The sequence below is a fragment of the Diadema setosum genome, chromosome 4, assembly GCF_964275005.1.
Source record: "Diadema setosum chromosome 4, eeDiaSeto1, whole genome shotgun sequence".
In the NCBI taxonomy this organism is placed as follows: Eukaryota; Metazoa; Echinodermata; class Echinoidea; order Diadematoida; family Diadematidae; genus Diadema; species Diadema setosum.
In genome coordinates, this window is record NC_092688.1 from 32,552,875 (window position 1) to 32,572,723 (window position 19,849).

At 37.7% G+C, this 19,849-nt stretch overlaps 1 protein-coding gene across 1 annotated transcript; it reads left to right on the plus strand.

Moving 5' to 3' along the window:
- The first annotated feature begins 771 nt into the window (after nt 1-771).
- LOC140227797 (SEC14-like protein 2) lies at nt 772-13,500 on the plus strand. The gene is made up of 11 exons (XM_072308193.1): nt 772-920; nt 2,400-2,469; nt 3,227-3,270; nt 3,953-4,015; nt 4,867-5,055; nt 6,889-7,045; nt 8,078-8,161; nt 9,787-9,890; nt 10,696-10,838; nt 11,642-11,805; nt 13,403-13,500. Exons 1-11 carry the CDS (start codon nt 867-869, stop codon nt 13,498-13,500), a joined length of 1,170 nt encoding a protein of 389 aa, XP_072164294.1. The 5' UTR covers nt 772-866.
- The last annotated feature ends 6,349 nt before the right edge of the window (nt 13,501-19,849 follow it).

A 19,849-nucleotide genomic window follows, 5' to 3' on the forward strand; every position in this document is an offset into this window, starting at 1 on the left:
CTCTATTGGCTGTCTCTCACACTGGGACAGTCTTGTATACCATATTTAGTTTTCTATAATGTGATCTTATTTTGCTACAATATGATGTTAGGTAAATGGATTCAATAATAAAACATACATGTACATACAGACAAACAAGGTCTATCGAAGATGTGATTACTATGTAGTATTATTATGAAACAGACAGACAGACAGACATACAGACAGACAGAGAGACACATATTGTAACAGTATATACGTTTATATGTTCGTTTATTATGGGTGATAAGTATATCACATGTATAATGTTCCTTGTGTTATTCATCTCTTTGATTACAGAACGCTGCTCATGGCGTTGCATTGCCCAGGGAGGTGGCGCCCGTGTATTTCGGGATAAAATCCTCTCTAAGGATTCTATTTCCAGCGGGACACTTGTTTACAGGAACCACTTAGAACCTATCGCATTGAGACAAACTTTTTCGCACATGCACACCATCATGCAAATAAAGTAAGAAGAGACTTGATAAAGTCGGTGACGTTCTTAAAGTGATTATCAATACATATTTATTTTTCAGGTTTCTGCGGTTTAAGTGTTGGATAAGTGGAACATTTTCTCTTACGTCATGGATGGATGAGGCATCAGCCACTAAGTTCTGTGGCATCAGCACACCGCCGCACACGCACGAGCGAATGACCAGCTAGCTGTCCGTAGATATGGGTCAATGAGCAGAGAGGTCAGAGAGATGGGGTGATCATTATATTGTTGTCAAAAAGAAACCATTCATGGTGCCTGGGGTATGATGTACGCTGGCTCTAAAACGACAGAAACAATCGTTTGATGAATATCTACTTCTTCACTATACAGCGCCGGAAGTAACCTCTCCAGGATGAGTGGATTCGTTGGAGATTTGAGCAGTTCTCAATCAAAAGCGTTATCTGAGGTAAAGTTTAAGGCAAGGCAACAGACGACGCAGTGTCAATCTGTAGTCCCATATATGCTTATCTGTGTATCTGTAATAAAGTGTTGATTTCTAGGCCCTAACTTAGCGCCTAGCGCGCCTAACGTTATCACTTGACTTAGTGCTACGTATTATTAGGTTCCTTTTAACAAATTCTAACGTTAGTGTGTCTCAGTATGATCAGTATCACATCTCGATACCGATACGATAGATGGTTTCCTAGTAGAACCTCGTCTAGCTAACATTATTCGAATGTACAAACTGACAAAGTGTAACGCTAGAACCTGTCCTGTCGTGAGGACTGATGGCGCTGACGGAGGGAGAATTTTTTTTTTCCCTAACGTTAGAACAAATTAGAAATCTAGCAAGTCCAATTTGTATCAGCTGTGTATGAATACAGTGTCCTAAATATCTTAAGTTTTCTGGTCTACTAATTTGTACAGTAAATTTGAGTTTTAACGCTAGATTCTATTTTGATGTTTAAGAAGCTACTTTGATAGATTGCAGAACGTTTAAAAAAGTGTAGAGTATCTAACGTTAGAACCCCAATTTTCGGCCGGCCTCCAATATCCGGACACTTACCACTTATCACAAGGCAGCAAAGTGGACTGTCACAACACAAGCATATCACATCGTTTCACATACTAGCACACTCATTCACCACAGGAAAGTGCCTGAGTCACCTCCAAAAATCCATCTAAAATCCCAAATTTTGCCATCAAAAACGCGGAATCGCTGCAACTTTTCCAAGCGCGCGCAAATTAGGTCCCGTGTAAAGAATCGGGGTCGCCGAAAAAGTGCTAAAAATTGAAAAATTACGCCGTTCTGTTGCGAGATTTTTCGTTTATCGCAAGCTCAGAGTGTGATGGTATCCTCAAAAACACAAAAGAAAAACGAAATCTCCGTACGTGCCGATGCAGTGAGTAAATGTACAGGGGCTGAATGCAAGTGCAGAGTCCCCAAAATTCGGACACGAACGGGTGCCGCGGCATCCCCGATGCAACCTTGCGCCAACAAGGTATGGCACGCATGGATTTTTCAGCGGCCTTGTATGCGTATTGACATTGCGCGCGTGTCCGAATTTTGGAGACGCTGTCCGAATTTTGGGGAATTGTCAAGGTCATAATATTTGGGGATTTTGTGAAATTTTATGATCTGTTTAACAAAATCAATATTGGGAAAAATTAGGTTGATATATTTAACATACATTATTATAGATGTAATTTTGTGGAGTATTATTTGAGTTGAATAAATATTGCAAAAAAACTTAAGTGTCCGAAAATTGAGGCTTTTACTCTAGAAGTCTAGAACCCTAGAGAAGTAGATTTAGACTTCCCATCCTCCCATTTGATGGTCATCCCAATCAAATTAGGTTTAACAACACTATCCCGTCACTAATCTAGAGTTTTGGTCTAATTTGCTCTCTAAACTGTGTTTTGGATTTCCATTGATTCCGTCCAGCTGAAATCCAGGATAGATGGCATCTCCCTTCCAGAGTCTGGTGATGACTATCTCCTGAAATGGCTACGGGGTATGTTCTCATTTTTGTCAAAAATAATGATTTAGGACATCAATACAGTGTGTATGCCACCTTTAGACTCTGTGCCATACTGTGCAAATATTTCTTGCTCAAACATTCCCTTATTTCTTTTTCAAACCCATTAAAATTATTGATCATAGATGTGATGCGAAATACCTAAAGTTCTCTCCTGGATCACATATAGACACTTGATTTACTATTATTGAATGTTAAGTGAACAGTGATACAGGCTGATGCCGTGTTAAGAACTACAATTCCCTTAAAATTGCTTGTTTTCAAGCAAATAGAAACTGTATGCATCTAGGAAAGTAAATGCCAAGAATCAAACCAAACTTTTTGTTTTTGCTTTTATTCTTCTAAATATCCTTTGTTGATTCTTGTTTAAAACACACTTTTCACCAGCGTAGCATTGACATTTCATAGCAGTGGCGGATCCAGAGGGGGGAGCACCGGGTGCGCACCCCCTCTTTATTTTTTGTTAAAACAAAATATATAAAAAGAAAAAATGGAGGGGGGGGGGTGCGCCCACTGTTTAATTTCGTAAAGGCACCTCCCCTTTATGGATTTCCTGGATCCGCCCCTGCATATGAGCATAGTGCCAATGCAGTAGCTTGTGAAAACTTGTTATCATGATATACTGGTACCAATCATGCTGTACAGTAATGGAATTTTGGTTGGTGTGTTTTCATGGATACATGTACTTGACTTTTGTAACAAAGACTATTTTACTGCTTTTATAATTTTACAGCAAGAGGATTCAATGTCGACAAAGCAGAGAAGATGCTCAGAGATGTGAGTTATTCTTGTTGTCATAGAGAGCAATTAGCTTTGATTACAAAGTCCACTTTCATATGGCCCACTTTGAGGCTGCTGGTGTAGAGCACATGTCAAGTACTACGTAACATCATATAGCACATGGCAAAATATGCGTAAGTTGGCATACATTGTAGATGTAATTTATTGTCCATTTGCAGTTTCGTGGAGTCTATTTTAATTTCTGCCATAGAAATTTCCAACAAGATCATCCAGTATCAACATTATGCACTGGAAAATTTCTACCAATAGCTAAACTTGTGATTATGTTGCAGTCATCAGACTTCATCAATGAGGGGACTTAAAAAACAAACGCACAAACACAAACTTGCATTAACTGTGAGAGTGAAAGGGGAAAAACACTGAAAACCCCATATCAGTCTTGTGAAGTAACTTGACAGATCAACTGAACCTTAAGGTGTGGTGTACATGTAGCTGTATGAATGATGCAATGTCAATCTCTAACAACAATACCACTCTACCTTTAAAATTGAGGCAATAATTAATGTCAGGCACACTTGAAAGGGTTTATTTATTTTTTTAAAGAGAAAATTGTCCCACTTTATACCCTGAAAGTGAAAAGTCAATTGTATTCTGTGTGTAAGACACATCTTTTTCTTTTCACTGTCTGAATAAGAGTTTCTTTCTTTTATTTCTCCAGCATATATCATTCAGGGAAGAGTGGAATGTGCAATCACTAGTGGACAACTGGCAACCTCCTGAGGTAAAGTTTATACATTTTCAGTGATGTCATAAACGGTGAAGTGGAACTCATTGCCAATGCAAGACTTGAACTGTAAGCCAGAATGCTTTTGTTATCCCTAAATTACATTAAAGGGTGTGTACAGTTCCGGTCGAGGTGAAGATTTAGCTTTTAACGTTTTGTGAGATATTCAGAAACCACTGTATGAGATGCCAAAGCGCATGCGGTTCTAAGGGGTATCAAAAGTTTATTCGATGAAAATTGGTTTTGAAATGGCTGAGATATCCAAAAACAAGGTGAAACAAAGAGATGGTAATAAAGTTGGGGCATGTCGCCTTTTATTATTAGCACTTTTTTGGATATCTCAGCCATTTGAAAACCAATTTTCATCAAATAAACATTGAATCCTTCTTAAAATTACATGCTCTTTCATATTTCATAAGAGGCTTCTCACTATCTCAGTTAGGAATGTTCAAAACATGAATCCCTACCTCAACCAGTACTGTACAGTCCCTTTAATGACAGTGATCTAGTACAGAACATAGTGTATTGAGCTGAAGAATTTAGGGTCGTATCATGTGGGAAAACTTTGTTCATATATTTTTCCTCTGAAAGAAATCTCTTTTATAAAAGAGAAGCACCTTTTTATGAAGTTTTGTACAATAGAATATTATTAGACAAGCATTGTTCTCATTTTCACTGATTTTTTCCATCTTTTCAAAAAAAAAGAAAAAAAAAGAAGATAAGTAGCTCTGTAACCTTGCAATTATCTACCCAGCATGTCATCATAACTCTAGTAATGTGAAAAGCTCTACTTTTTATTTTGCTTAATTTTTTTTTTTCTCCATTTTTCCGTTGATGATTTTCTGTAGGTCCTGGACAAGTACATGGTTGGTGGTTTATGTGGCTATGACAAGGAAGGGTCCCCAGTGTGGTACGAACCTTTTGGTCACTTCGATCCAAAAGGCATCGTCCTCTCCAGCACACCAAGAGATTTAAAGAAGATGAAAATTGTCATCTGTGAAGATATTCTGAGCCACCTGAGATCACAAACAGAAAAGGTGAGAAAAAACAATAAGTCCAATTATGAAGTACATCACTAAATCTAGTCAACTAGGCTTACTTGTGTTTTGTAATAGCGATGTTTCATGCCCTCTCCAGGACAATTCCTTGGGCCGACTGATCTTTGGCAGCAATTTGTTGTAAGTAAGTCCAATTGACTAGATTTACCTATATACCTCATGATTTATTTTACCTGGATGACTGAGAACATTCACAGACGTAGCAAGTTCAATTGTTTTGTCATTGACAAGTTGCAGTGCATCCTGATATGGTAATAAAACTGTGATTTATCACTCAAGTTACTTTGATAAAGTTGCAGCTTTTAAAGCCAAGCAAAATGTAAAGACCTTTTACATTTGAATACCTAATCTCCTCCAAGCCCATTTTTCTCAAAACTGCATTAATCCAGTGAGTGGCTGGCTGTTTTGTGGCAGCTATTATGGAAATGAAATAAAACAAATTATGATCCCTGTATCTGTGGTGCATCACCATGTCACCCATACAAAGTCAGAAATCTTAAAAAGAAGAAAAATGCATGTAAAGCTGACTTTTCCAATATAACATTACAATCTTCTAACTTTTAATCCTTTCTTTAGAAGATATTTTCTTTGCAATAAACTAGGACAATTACATATTGATTTGAAGTTCAGCATCTGGCAAATTTGTATCTGCCTTAAACAAACGGGAAAAAAATGACATTGTATGGCTTTCATGATAACACATCTCATTTGTTGTCCTGTTTTGAACGTTTATACCCGCAATCTGTAGTATTTTTAAAATGCCACACCAGAGAATCATATTTGGTGACTTTGTTGATCCCAGAGGTCATGGCAGGTCACATAATATAGTTCTAGTTACCTAGGGCCCTGCAAATCATTCCCAGCGTTGCCATACATGAACTTGGGTCAAAATGGACATACGGATTTGAAATTTGGGTGTTCTGCACTGCTAGTATTACAGTCTTTAGTCTGTAGTGGTCAGTTTGCAATTTGACCAAACAAATGCTGTGTCTTGCAAGCATAAAAAGTGGACATTCACATTCATGTAATGTACAAAGATGTGCTATGTTTAATTCTGGTGCATCAACCAGTGTGGATTCAACCCTTAGGATATTACAGTTTATGCATGAAATCTGCACCCAGGGCACTGTGTCTGTGATGGTAATTAACATCTGCAGTCACCGAGTGTGAAGGCAATATAACACTGTTGTGCAAGGCTGTCATTAATCATGCTTCTTCTTGTGTGTCAGCAAGTGATTTCTTCGTATCATAAAGATTCAGTGTGATATGATGATATCGCCTGATCTGATTGTACTTAATGTTTGCCATTGGGGGAAGGAGCCCCTTTTACAAACTATATTTACATTGTACCTTCGAAATTGCAATGTGTTTAATCCATTGAGGTCGAACTAATTTTGTTATAACTTGTATTTCCCGTAGACATCTGCCCAAGTATACTTGGGACTAGTCTTCAATGGGTTAAGATTGTATATACCAGTACCTTCTACACCAGGGTTACTGAGGGCATTTTTCCCTAATTATCTCTTCATTTTGCTCTTCTATTTAAAAAAAAAAAAATGTTTAAAAGATTAATATTAAGTTGTCATCCTCATTTTGATTATTTAAAGGTTGTCTTTGCCTTTTTTTTTGAAAAAAAAAGTTGAAATAAATTCATGCTCATATGAATGTGTATCTTTCAAAGCATTATTTTACATAGTGATCCTACATGAGGAGTTGATAAGCATACTTTGATTGATTATTTTACTCACAAAAACTGAAGACCCTAGCAATGAGCTCATTCTGCATGCAAACATTTATGCATTTGTACAACAGCTGCAGAAACGTGTGGACCGCATGGTGATCGTCTTTGACCTACAAAAAGTTGGTCTCTCACATATATGGAAGCCCTTCATCGACAGATACAATTTGATTCTCGCAATATTTGAAGCCCACTACCCAGAGATGCTGAAAAAGTGCTTTGTGATCAATGGTAATGTATGCAGAATATATATTTAAAAAAAAAAAAACAGAAATAAAGTAGCAGTACTGCTGGCCATTGATATTATAGCAGAGTTAACCCCAAATATATAATATGAATTGAGGAAGTGCAGTAATATTGGTAGAACACGTCAGCAAAGTTTGAGAAAAATATGATGATAGTACCTTACAAATGATATCTGTTTGTAAAGTTTTAGTGTGGTCATGACTGGATGAAAAAACTTGAACACTTTGTGACGTCATGTATGGGCAATGATAAAGGTAATAATTATGCAGAAAATGCAACATATTTTCACTTTTCTAGAGCATTTAACTTACCTCTTTCAGAAAGGAGGAATAATATACGTAATAACAGTTTGAGGAAATATACACTTTTCATAAAAAAGGGAAATTTTGTGGAATTCTCTTTATGATTTCATTACATAATCGCACATACATGGCATCACAAACTGTAGCAGTTTTCTCATCCAGTGATAACTGCAATTTTTCAACCAATTGTCCGATTTTCCTCAAACTTAGCTGATGCATTCTGCTTTTTAGATAAGCTAGTGGACTCCTGTTACAACTAAGTTCATGGGACTAGAAGATTTCTTATGTTACATTGAAATTTTGTTTCGTTTTGAAGACCTTGTGTGGTGTGTCTTGTAATGAAAACCACATTTTTGGCAGATGGTGTAGTGTGTTCCAGTCATGATTGTTTGCTAGTTCCGTATGTGCCAATGCTGTGTGTAGTGTTGAATAACAGTAGAGAAATCAATTGATATAAATCAGACATAAATACAAAGGACGATATTAATCAGATATGTTTTAAGACGCAAAATCTCGGGGGGGGGGGGGGGGTTATCATCCTTACAATATTGCCCTAAAATGTTAGTCATCATGATTTTGTGTAACGTCTAAATTTCATACTCACGCTTTGTTAACTGTAGTAAATTGTAGCTTCAGTATCAAATAAAATTTGATCCCTGGTAAGTGCTATTATGTGAAGCTAGTAACAGTAGGATATTTGTGTTTCGTTTTACAGCTCCAGGCTTCTTTTCACTGGGATTCAACCTCATCAAGCCATTGCTGAGTGAAGAAACAAAAAATAAAGTCACTATCCTCGGAGGTCAGTGCTTTACATTAGGCCTATGGTGTACTCATTCAAATGTTTGATGAGCTGCTCTACTCCCATTCTGAACTGTATGTTTTCTGTGCCACCTTCGTGCTATAACATTGCTCACTGTTCTCTGACTCTGACTCTGACTCTCTGACTCCACCCTTGGCCAGGTTTATTGCTCTTCTTGTAGTCACTGTCATTGAAGACCAGGAGATCAGAATGATAATCAAATTTTCAGTTGCGTATTATGCATAAAAGTGGCATTTCTGCACTACTGTGCAGTTTAATAAACGCATGCATTTGCTTTTCACTTTTGATTTTTATCTTAAGAGAAAATGCACCTCTTACAATATATAATGTGAAAACAGTTCAGAGTCAAGCAAGCAGAGATGGTTCATGACTGTGATATGGCCTCTGCATGCAGTGGCAAACTGTGCTGTCATTTTGTTTTACTGTTAAATTTAACTTTGTTTGTACACTGATAACAATTTAATGAGAAGGTGAAAAAGATTTTCAAAATCACATTGTACTATGCGTGCATGCTGCCCAAACATAGCATAAAATGAAACGTCAGCAGTCGACAGTGAGTAAATATATGTCTTGCAGACAAAAGATAAGGCACTCCCCAGGCTTATTATCTATTAACAGAGAAATAGAATGTACACCCTGTAAGAATTAATTCTTACACTTAACGCATTATACATGATATACACTCATTATTATGTCAAGTGATTTGTGCCTGTTTAAATATTGCAGTCAATATGAGCTGAAGTACTTTAAAAAATTGTCACGTACAATGTACTTTGTTTGGCAAATGGTTAAATGAAACATTCAAATGTTATGTTCATGTTGATCTTTATAAATTTATGGAAGGAAGAGGTACACTGCGGCATTAATCTGTTGTGCTGAGACATTTAAGATTCTTTTTTTTGGGGGGGGGGGGGGAGGGTTGGGCATTGAATTAGGTTGAAAGGAAGGTCAATGTTTGATGGGTTGACTTGCAGGTTTTTCTATCTATTTAACCATATACTTGTACACATGTATATACAGAGCTTGACATTAGCAGTAGCCATGGGCTGCTAAAAATTGATGTCAGGCTACCAGATTTCCAAAAAGGTTGTTTTGGTGGCGCGATCAGGTGAATAGGATTCAAAATCTATTTATATGTTTCTCTTTATTTTGGACCCATACAATTTCTTTTCAGACCACCACAATTTAAAGATACTAGTGGCTGGAATGGCCCACCAGGGAAAAAAGTTAGTGTCAACCCTTGGTATATACAGCTTACATATGATATCCCTATCTATCCATCTATCTATCCAGCTGTCGATTTATCTAGGTACAAACAAAACAAACATGGAAATCCTTGGTTGTCTGGGTCTGGGCTGCATTGTTCTGCAGAATGTACTTTGTCGCTGGGATGTACCAATAGTGTTGTTATTATACACCTCTGCAGTGACAATATCTGTATAATATTGTCATTGTAACCTATGAGCCACAATATCTTGACTACATTTCCCCTCTTTTATCCCGACCACATTCAACTAATTAGATATTCACAAAGTGCACATTATTATGTTGACTTTTATCACACTCTCATGCCTCATAATTGATCATATTTTATTCACAATCAGGGAACTATCAGACTGTCTTACGGGATGCAATAGGAGAAGACCTCCCAGCCTATTTTGGAGGCACTGCTTGTGACCCGGATGGTGACCCTCGTTGCGTGTCAAAGGTGAAATCAGTCATGCCATGAATATGTGTTTTGTGTGTAAAGATTGAAGCAATATGCTGTTTCAAAGAGTATTTGAACATAAAAATGCAAGTAACTTTGTGTGTTTTTGTCAAAGTTTTTTTTTTATCGTTATTGAAAATATGTCTGAAGAATTTGTGTGTGGGATGGTTTTTAAATCATCAATGATAAAGGAAATATGAATTTTCATATAGTATTGAATCTGATGGATCTCTTATTTGGGCCAGCTTACCTTGACATTATTCCGAAAACAAACTTCATAGTATGTGGCTGTTACCATGTTAAGTCATGGACATTAGAATAATGGAAGCTGCAAAATGAATTAAAGGTTTATTGTCATGAATATCTCCTGTCCAAATTTCAAAGCCCATGAATGCCTTAAAATTTGATTTTTGTTTTTAAAGAAACACACTTTTGTTGCTTTTTTGTGTTTTCTGCAGTCTCCTTCATGCTTTAGTGTATGTCAACTGCAACACTTTCTCAAATCAGTCTTTAATTGGTGGCTTGCTTTGTTTTAAGGTTTGTAGGAGGTTTTGAAATAAAGTGGGATAATTAACACATCTTTAGAAAGCTTGAACGGGGTGTAGAATTGAAAGCTTGTACGGGGTGTAGAATTGAAAGCTACCAAAATCGGGAAATCAATATCTATTGGCCTTTTTCAGGGGTGGATGACAAGTCACAAAAATATGTTTTATATATTACATCATCAGGATCAGTGTCCATGAATAATTGCATGAATGATGTTTCAGTTGTTATGAGTGCTTTCTTTTCTCTGATCATGTTACAGATCAGGTTCGGTGGGAAGGTTCCTGAGTCATACTACCTCAAACATGAATTCATGCAGGACAGCAGATTCACAGAAATTCATGTCCATCCAGGGTCAAAGGTTGAACTGCCATTTGAAGTCAGTGGGTCGGGCCATGTCCTCAAGTGAGCACTCTTAAAGTTCTCTTTTGATATTGCATTGTTGTTTTGAAGTTTGAAGTAAGGCTCATCTTACTGTATAAGCTGTTATTTTCGCGTACAGATATTTTCGTGAATTAGAAGGTGACAGACATTTTCGCGATTTCGCGAATTGACACCAACGCTATCTTGCATGTATTTTTACTCTAGTGTATGGTGACATTTTCGCTTGTTGTTAAATTCGCGATCCAACTGTGATTCGCGAAATTTGCCAAAATAACCACTTATACAGTATATCTTTATAAGGACTTAGTTTCATACATGTATTTTGAAGCATGTGAATCTTTTGGAACAAACTGCTTTGTTATCCCTCATTTATACCCTTGAGATTGTCCATGTTCAGGGTCGTTTTTTCTCTGCCTTTTATTTTGACTTTCCAGCATACAGGTTTGATTACAGTGACTCTTTATTTCTTTTCAAAATTGGATTGTATGTTCCATTCACTACTTTGATCAAAGTGTTCAGAAATGTGAATTACTTGTTACTGCAGCTGATTGACAAATTGCCCTTCACTGACGTAAATAAGTACCAACTATTTAGTGATTTAAAAGTAGCCGTGAAAAAATCATCATGATGGGTTTTAATGATACTCCGGTTTGATTTGAACAAACCATCTCCTTATTACTAGACAGGCGTTGTATCCACTAGACTATTAAGCTTCTGCCTGACAGCCAGTGCTGGTTTTAATCCTTACAGTATGTGATGGGTACTGCATATTTATTCAATTTTAAAAGTGAATGCTTGTTTACTGTTTGTAACATTGTCTGTAGATGGGAGTTCATGACTAGACATGCCAACATAGGCTTTGGCGTGTTCTATCACTCGGAGCCAGGAGCCTCCAAGGACCAGTGGGAGGTGGTGGTAGAGAAGACACGGTGCCACTGTCACATCGTCCCGGAGATTGGAGGATACTCCTGCACCAAACCAGGCACATGTGAGTATGACCAATTTTCCTTTCAATGGTCTTTCATTAACCCCATGAAGACCAGGTCTAGTCCCAGGTATACTCGAGCAGGTGTCTATGGGAAATATGTTGTAACAAAATCAGCCCATCCTCAACGGGTTAATGAAGCTTGTCTTTAATGCAGAAATATGTATATCCATCTGGATGTCCATTCACCCATCTCACAATCTATCTCTCTCTCTGTCTGTCTGTCTATCTATCTATCTATCTATCTATCTATCTATCTATCACTCTGTATGTCTATCATAATGAGAAGAGAGACAGACAGACAGACAGACAGACCAAGGGAGGTTAAAGGCTCACTAGCATGGGGAAATATGGGTGGTCTAATATGGATGTACTCACCTGGGTACATTTGAAACAACAGCAGATAGCATCTGTCAGCCACGTGTCAGCAGGTATGTGCACTGATGCGCATGCTCATTGGTAATAGTTGACTCAAGTCAAGATTGTTCAGCTGTGTGTGTACTAACAAAGAGATCAGTGATAAGACTACACAATTTGTTATGGGGATTCTTGAATATATCAAAACCTGGCTACCTTCCTACACCATGAATCTCCACACTGTGGTGAATTAGATATATTGTGTAACTGCATTGTTATACTAAATGAAGCAAAAACAAATCTCCTGAAAACTGCTTGTCAAATAGTGGTGAGCAAGTGATAGGAAAAGGGAGACAAAAGAAGCCTAGCTTTCAATCCTAGCAGAATCTTTGCCAGAGGCAAAATTACAAACATGTACGATAGGGTAAAGCAAACACACATAGAGACTACACACAACAAGCAGTCTGAGAAGGGCTAGGGACACAGAACAAAGAAATACAAAAGGGGTAGGTTAGAGGTCAAAGGCTGGCAGCCAGACAGGTATAAAAAGAAGGAGGATTAAAAGCAAGGAGGTGAACAGACAAAAGACAGAGGTAGGCCAGTGATGATCCCAAGGATCACAGGGGCTACCTGTTAAGGATGAAGATTAAATAGGGAGGCAACATCAAACGGGATAAAAAAGCAAAAATGTAATGAATAGGAAAAGAGTGAAACAGTCACAGCAAGAGTTGGGGGGGAGGGGGGAACAAGCTGCAAGCTGTAAACCTGGAGTACAAACATGTTGCTAAAGTGAAAATGAAACCCAACCAACAAATGTGAAGTACAAAACATATCAAAGTATAAAAGTGCAATGCATACTAGATAGTAGTAGGTCAGTACATAACTGTATTTGGTTATTTGATTTTGATATACAAGAAAAGAAACTTACCAGACAATGATATCATCAATAATGTTTTTCCCTAAGAACAGTTGAATTCTATACCTTTGTTTGTACTGTTTCAGAAATCTTTCAAAATTAACGCACAAGATTTTATAGTTAACGATTTCCAGATTGATATACAATGCAATAGTGCATCTTTACCCCAGATAATGTTTCATGAATGATTTCCTTGTGGAGGTTGCAACCCCTCCCTTCACTTGCTGCTGTGGCTGTTCTTGAGTTGGTCTGGCTTGTGAATACCCCTGAATCTTTTTCACTTGTCTGTCTGTCTGTCTGTCTGTCTGTCTGTCTGTCTGTCTGTAGATGTCATCCTCTTTGACAACTCCTTCAGCTGGGTTCGCTCCAAGAAGGTCCTCCATCACATCGAGTTGGTGAAGGAGGCAGAGGAGGAGGAACACTGACAGCAATCACTACTAATCTGCTGGACAGGTTCAATTGGACTGCGACAGGAGAGGAAGCAATGAGTACTTTCAAACACGTCAGTATTTTGTTTTTGCTTTCCTCTTGAAGCGATTGTGTGATGCCAACTCCACTCGATGTGCCATTATTGTTCCGGTTCCTACCGTAGTGTCTCAAGTTTTATATATACTGTATAACGCACAAAAACCCTGGCCCTAGGCTAGCACCTTGTGGAGCTACCGTAGAAGTATGTGACAAAGTATTGACAGATTGTGTAGGACCAAAGCAATATCAGGCTACCAAGGGTTCCAGAAAAAGTCTAGTACTGGTTCCATGGCATAATACATACAAAAAGAAAAAGAAAAAGCAACAACAAAATGATATAGTTCTTCAACTATGTCAATGTCATGGCAAAAATTAGAAGGAAAAAATGAACAACTATACTTGCCACTGTGTTTTTGTACTATTATCTGTTTTATGAGTCTATTCCTCCTACAGTTGATGATGATTGCATGAATTTGTATTTGTATTTATCTGCCCTCACTGTCCTTGACAAGTACAAAACATTGAAAAAATGTTGCATTGTCATACAAATATATGTATAATGGTACACTATCACCATTTGAAGGGGCCATTCATTTCCACAAGTTTTTCACAAAACACTTTCTACTATCTCTTGTTGGATATGAATGCAAAAGGTCTATAAAACATATACTTAACAGAATTTTAGCGCCAGATAATGTGACATTTACTTCCTCTAAACTAATTACATTCATTTTGCCTGTTGCTTGAAGGATAGGGTGGATCCTTTATTTTTTTCTTTCCATTTGTGTTAACAAGTTTTAAAGATGTCTCCATGTTGTTGTTTTTTTCTGATGTGCAGAAAAAAAAAGCTGCAAGAAGATTTATGAGATGCTCTGCTTTGTTTATTTCCTCTACGAAATGACATAAAATCTTTCCCTTAGCTACCATGGTGTATGCCGAGGTACATTCCAGTATCTTTTCTCTTGCTGTGACCCAGTACCCTGTCTCAAGCAGACATTTCCAGGTAATCCAACTCTCCTGCTTAGAGGCCACTTTATCAAAATCTGCTCCCCTGCTTGAGTTTGAATTTCTCCTGTTCTAGCTGAGTCGCCCGCTTTTTAAAAAACATATTTTTTCCCCAATTTGAATTTTATAGCTTTCTCCCACAAACTTTTACTTTTGTCATATATGCGTATAAAAGATAAGACTTGATTGTCATTGTCTAAACCAGGGCTGCACACTAACCTATCTTTTCTACTGGTCCGACCTTTCTATCAGACCAGTAGGTACCCAGTTTTTCCATTTTTTCTGGTCCATTCCTGAAAAAGTTACTGGTCCGAAAGCGATTTTTACTGGTCAGGGACCATCAGACAAGTGCCAGTGTGCAGCATTGTCTAAAATAAATCTCAGTAAGCATGAACCTTGTGAGGGCTCTTTGTTCGCCTTTTAGCAGTTTGACCATGTCCCAACATCAATTAGTCTTCCATTTATGATTGCTCTGGGCAGGTGTTAGCCTGACCAGACAATGTGCTTTGCGTGGCATCCTGCCTTGCGCAGCACACCTTGCTATGCAGCGACGGGGCTGTGTATTTCTCTGACCTCTTCAGGCTGCCAAGCTCCAGAAATATTTGAGCTATCAGTGTCATGTCCTCAACCCATTAACCCTATTCTAACTGGGCTATTTGAGACCAAGTTTTTACTGGGAGGGGTCAATTTGACCCCCCCCCCCCTTCAGATCTCGGCCGCCGATCGCGCGATCGCCGCAAAATTTTGCCTGAACATAGAGCTGGATGTCAACTACAAGATTACATGGTCATACAATAGAAAAATTTTGATTTCATATTTTTTAATAAATTAATTATGCAAATTAACGCATGAAATCATATTTTCACCTATAACTCCATCAAAAAGACTGAAGGATTATTAAATTTTTGTGTCAAGAGTTCCTCAAGACACATCAAACAATTTTCTAGTTAAAAAAATAGCGCAATCAAAATCATTTTCTTCTGTTTTTTATTGTTTTGTTAATTTCTTATGTATTTTATTGTTTTTTCAATCTTTTGTTTTCTATTGTTTTTTGGCCAAAATTTGTTGGAGGCACTTTTTCAAGCTTATCTACATTAGAATTGATTTATTTCAATGGTTAAAAGTTGAAATAATCTAATTTATATCAATTACACAAAAAAACACAGTTTGCATTGGATTTGCACACGAAATCATGAATTCGAGCGTTTTTCGGGTTGACATGCATATGCAAAACATTGCATAACTTCAGAACGGTGTACCCGGACGTCGCAAATTTGGTCTCAAAATATGCGGGAGACTCGAATGAAGAAAGTCATGAAACGACGCGGCAAAATCTTTGCGTGTTGCGGAATCATGGCGCGAAACGTCGAGGGGGGGGGGTCAATTTGACCCCCCCCCAGTTAGAATAGGGTTAACCTGCTGAAGACTAGTACTGTAATGAGTATACTGGGGCAGGTGTCTATGGGAAATGCATGTTATAGCAAAATCAGCGTGTACTCAGTGGGTTAAGGACCAGCAAATTTTGCTATATCATGCATTTCCCAAACACACCTGCCAGAGTATACTCATTACTAGTCTTCAACGGGTTAAGGACTGGTAGCAATAAGATAGCATTCATCTCTGCATCCAAGGGAGACCAATTACAGGTAGAGAGTTATATGACTTCCTGGACTTTGATTCTCCTGTGTTACAATGGTTGACCCTGATGCTTCAGGGCACTGTTTCATGAAATTTGTCAGCCCTGAAAAGTTGTCAGTCTCTTACAATCACCATAGTGACAGTCAATGACCAGAGCTTCTCAGCCAATCAAAACCAAGGATTTTAAGTGAAATTGTCAGAGACTGACAACTTGTCGGGGCAGATAACTTTCATGAAACGGCACCCTGGACTTGTTTTTTAGACCATAATTTTCATGTGAGTTCTTCTTCTTGAGCCATGTCACTGAGATGGAGAGATACAGCACTGTAACAGTGGAAATTTTCGTGCATTTCGCGCAGACAGAAACTAGCGTGAAAATAAAAGCATGTGAATATTTTTGCTTGCCATATGTACCTGTGCGTGATGTCTTGATTCCGCGGAATTAAAAACACGCAAAACTCTTCTTACCTGGCCAAGCGCGAAAAATTAGTCCCACGAAAATATCCACTTTTACAGTACAAGAAGAACTTGCCAAAGCAAAGGATGATGTACACATCAAGCAGCTGGACCAAAGTTTGTAGACTGCCTAGTTCAAAACTAAATGCAGGAATTTTACTTTGATGTAAATTTGTATTACACTATGTGGATGTTGATATGTCATGCTTAGATATAATATGTTAAGTTTTACAGTGGTACTCTAGTATCTGTTGGCCAGATCAATTTTGATCTATTTCCTCAAGGTGTGTGTCTGTGTGTGATGTTCTTGGCTCAAGGTTCTTTGATATTTTATTGTGAAAAGAAGTGTACTGAATGTTTTCATGTGAAAGATTTTTGTCTTTGGATTGGAATGAAAATTTTAATCAATCCTTTATTTTCTGTTTTGTATAGTTGTTTGTTTTAGAGACCAAGACAAGATATACCTACTCAGTGAACATGAGAGACCCTATTTTGTATTCCCTGTGCAATCAAGTGAATATCTATCTTAATATAAAGAGTAAATGTAAAGAATGCTGAATATGAACACTTCATATGAAGAGTATAACATGTGGAAAGTACATTTTATTTGAAAGTGTGTTATATTATTGGTGATACATGTATTTACAAGTGATGGTAATTGAAATTGTGTATTGAGTATTGGTCTACTGGAATGATGAAAAATAAAATACATTATAATGGCAGTCATCAATTTAAAGTGGGCCCCTTAACGTACAACATCGAACAGTCACTTGCTAATTAAAAAGCAGTAAAGTGTTACTCCAAACTGACCATTCAGAATCATGGGTACAGTGTTGCCATGATTAACATTCAATTTGCATAGTTTGATATGCATTTTACAGCAACCATTGACTTGATTGTAATTTGCAACTCATGCAAGCTGCACTTTAGTATACCAACATACAAACTGCTACAGTGTGTATGTTCAGGACTATTTTCTGCAGGATGAAATGCTTTGCCTGGATAATCGAGGAGGATGCTGAAGGCCATTTTGCTGTTGTAACTTTAATGCGACAAAACCGACAAAAAGTCAAAGATTAGGATTCTCTGTTAAAGACCAAAATAGTCATTTTGGTTAACTGATTCAATTTATTTTTTTATGTTTGTCTTTATACCTGGCAGAGTAATCTCTTCTCTACCTACCGTCAAAATTTGGCAAATTAAGCAAAACTGAAATTGAGATATGAACAGTTTTTTTCTGGATCATTTTTTTCTTTGTTTTGATAGCACTGCTTTCACAGGTAGTTTAAACCTGGTTTAAACCTAGACCGTGGTACAAATTTAGACCTGGGTCTAAAAATTATAAGCGTACCTTTGGCATGTGCGTATCAATGCACGTTTGTTACTGGACGTCTTTTGGCATACGCAATCTGTCAATCGTATTTACGCAGAACAAATTTGCCCCAAATTTGTACTCTCTTCATGAGTTCAGACCATTGTGTTTGTTCATGCCTCATACAGAGTATGGTTGGAGAGATTTAAGTACTGCTAGAAAATTGAAAATACATATAATGATTCTAATGTCAACTCTCCAATTTAGGAAAAATAACCTAGCATGCTGTACCTGGCATTTCCCTGGTCTCTGTGATTTATTATCCATCAGTTGACTTGTAGGCTGTTTGGCATTTTGTTCAATAATGCAAAATTATGTGCAGTCTAATTGACCCTTGTGTACCTTGTGTGCCAATTGGCACAGAAAACCCCATAACATTGTACACACTGTCCAAAGTGTATGGCACAGAAAGGGTTAGATGCAAGACCGCCGAGACTGTGGTACATGATTCGTTGACCACCATTTGAAGAGATGATAATTGAGCACTTGATGTGAGATTGGCTGGGACCGCCTACTTGAATTATTTGCAAAGCATACATTATGAGAAAATAATGATGGCAGGGCTTAGATATTACACCATCACAAATGATAGTTTGAGCACCAAAGTACCGAGTATTAGTACTGTAGCTGTATGTACATGCTATGAGGAAGGACCAAGGAAACCAAACATGATGGGTAGTATCGCAAAGGATTATTTATTACCGGGTACACCTCATGGGTCTCCAAGATAACTGATCAACTCCAGTGCTTGTCACTTTACCTTGTGAATTAGGCGCAATGTCCCTACATTCTTTTGTATATCCCTATCTTCTGTGATTCCATCAATATATCAACATCTTTTTATATGTGCACAAATAGATCGAGTATCCTCAGTCATTGACCCCAATCAATCATTATCTGCTCATATATTCTGATGAGGAATAATTTCTGTCATTGGACTTCTTGCAATATTAAACATGTGAGATATAACGATGGTATACTGTATTTCAGTGTAGTAACCTTTCAAGTGTGAATATACTCTTTTCTAGTTGATACACTCCTTGTCTCTGCATGGACATGATATTGTTCCCTCATATGCAGTATATTTTTGTATGTAATACAGAGTAAAATATTGTGACAATCAAAGAAAGCAGTATAGTGTATACATACCACAATTTTGTGTGTTGTGCCTTATTCTAGTAGACTTTTCAAGACATCTGTTGATGTGGAGTGTGTGGTGTGTGTTGATATTAGGGACTGCAGAATGTTTTTCAGGGTGGGGGATGGGGGGAGGAGATCAAGGTCAATGGTACTTCCCCCCTTCAATTCCTATTTTTCTACAAAATTGATCCAGTTATACAATATATCCTTTGCATCATGACACTGAAGTCATATAATAGCCTCACATTGATGAATAGAGAAAACAGGTTGTATAGCTAAATCATCACAGAAGCACATCATTTCTATATTTTTCTATTCAAACTAGTTAGTGTACTGTCAGTATACAAATGATGCACAGGACAAAGTGGATCGGTGAGAATTGGATGCACGAGTTTAACTTTGGAACTGTTTAAACTCATTCGCTGCGCTCGTGGGTTTTAGATTGTTCCAAAGTTAAACGAGAGCATCCAATTCTCACTGATCCACGAAATAGGCCTGTGCATCATTTGTGTTCTAAAATGGGCCCGTAAATTCATGAAATACAACCATTTTCCCCATCATGCATCCGGTACACTGACTATATACAAGACTTGAGCCACGCATTGGGATTTTACCGGACACATGGCCATGCGTTCGGTTTTTACCGGATGCATGGTTCAGTGTGGATCAGTAAAAATCAATGCATGACAACTGAC

Excerpts from the sequence above, each read along its gene's own strand:
- LOC140227797 (XM_072308193.1), top strand. The coding sequence starts at position 867 with ATGAGTGGATTCGTTGGAGATTTGAGCAGTTCTCAATCAAAAGCGTTA. Across the intron at positions 2,470-3,226 it reads TCTCCTGAAATGGCTACGGG|CAAGAGGATTCAATGTCGAC; the intron begins GTATGTTCTCAT and ends ATAATTTTACAG. Across the intron at positions 7,046-8,077 it reads AAAGTGCTTTGTGATCAATG|CTCCAGGCTTCTTTTCACTG; the intron begins GTAATGTATGCA and ends TTCGTTTTACAG.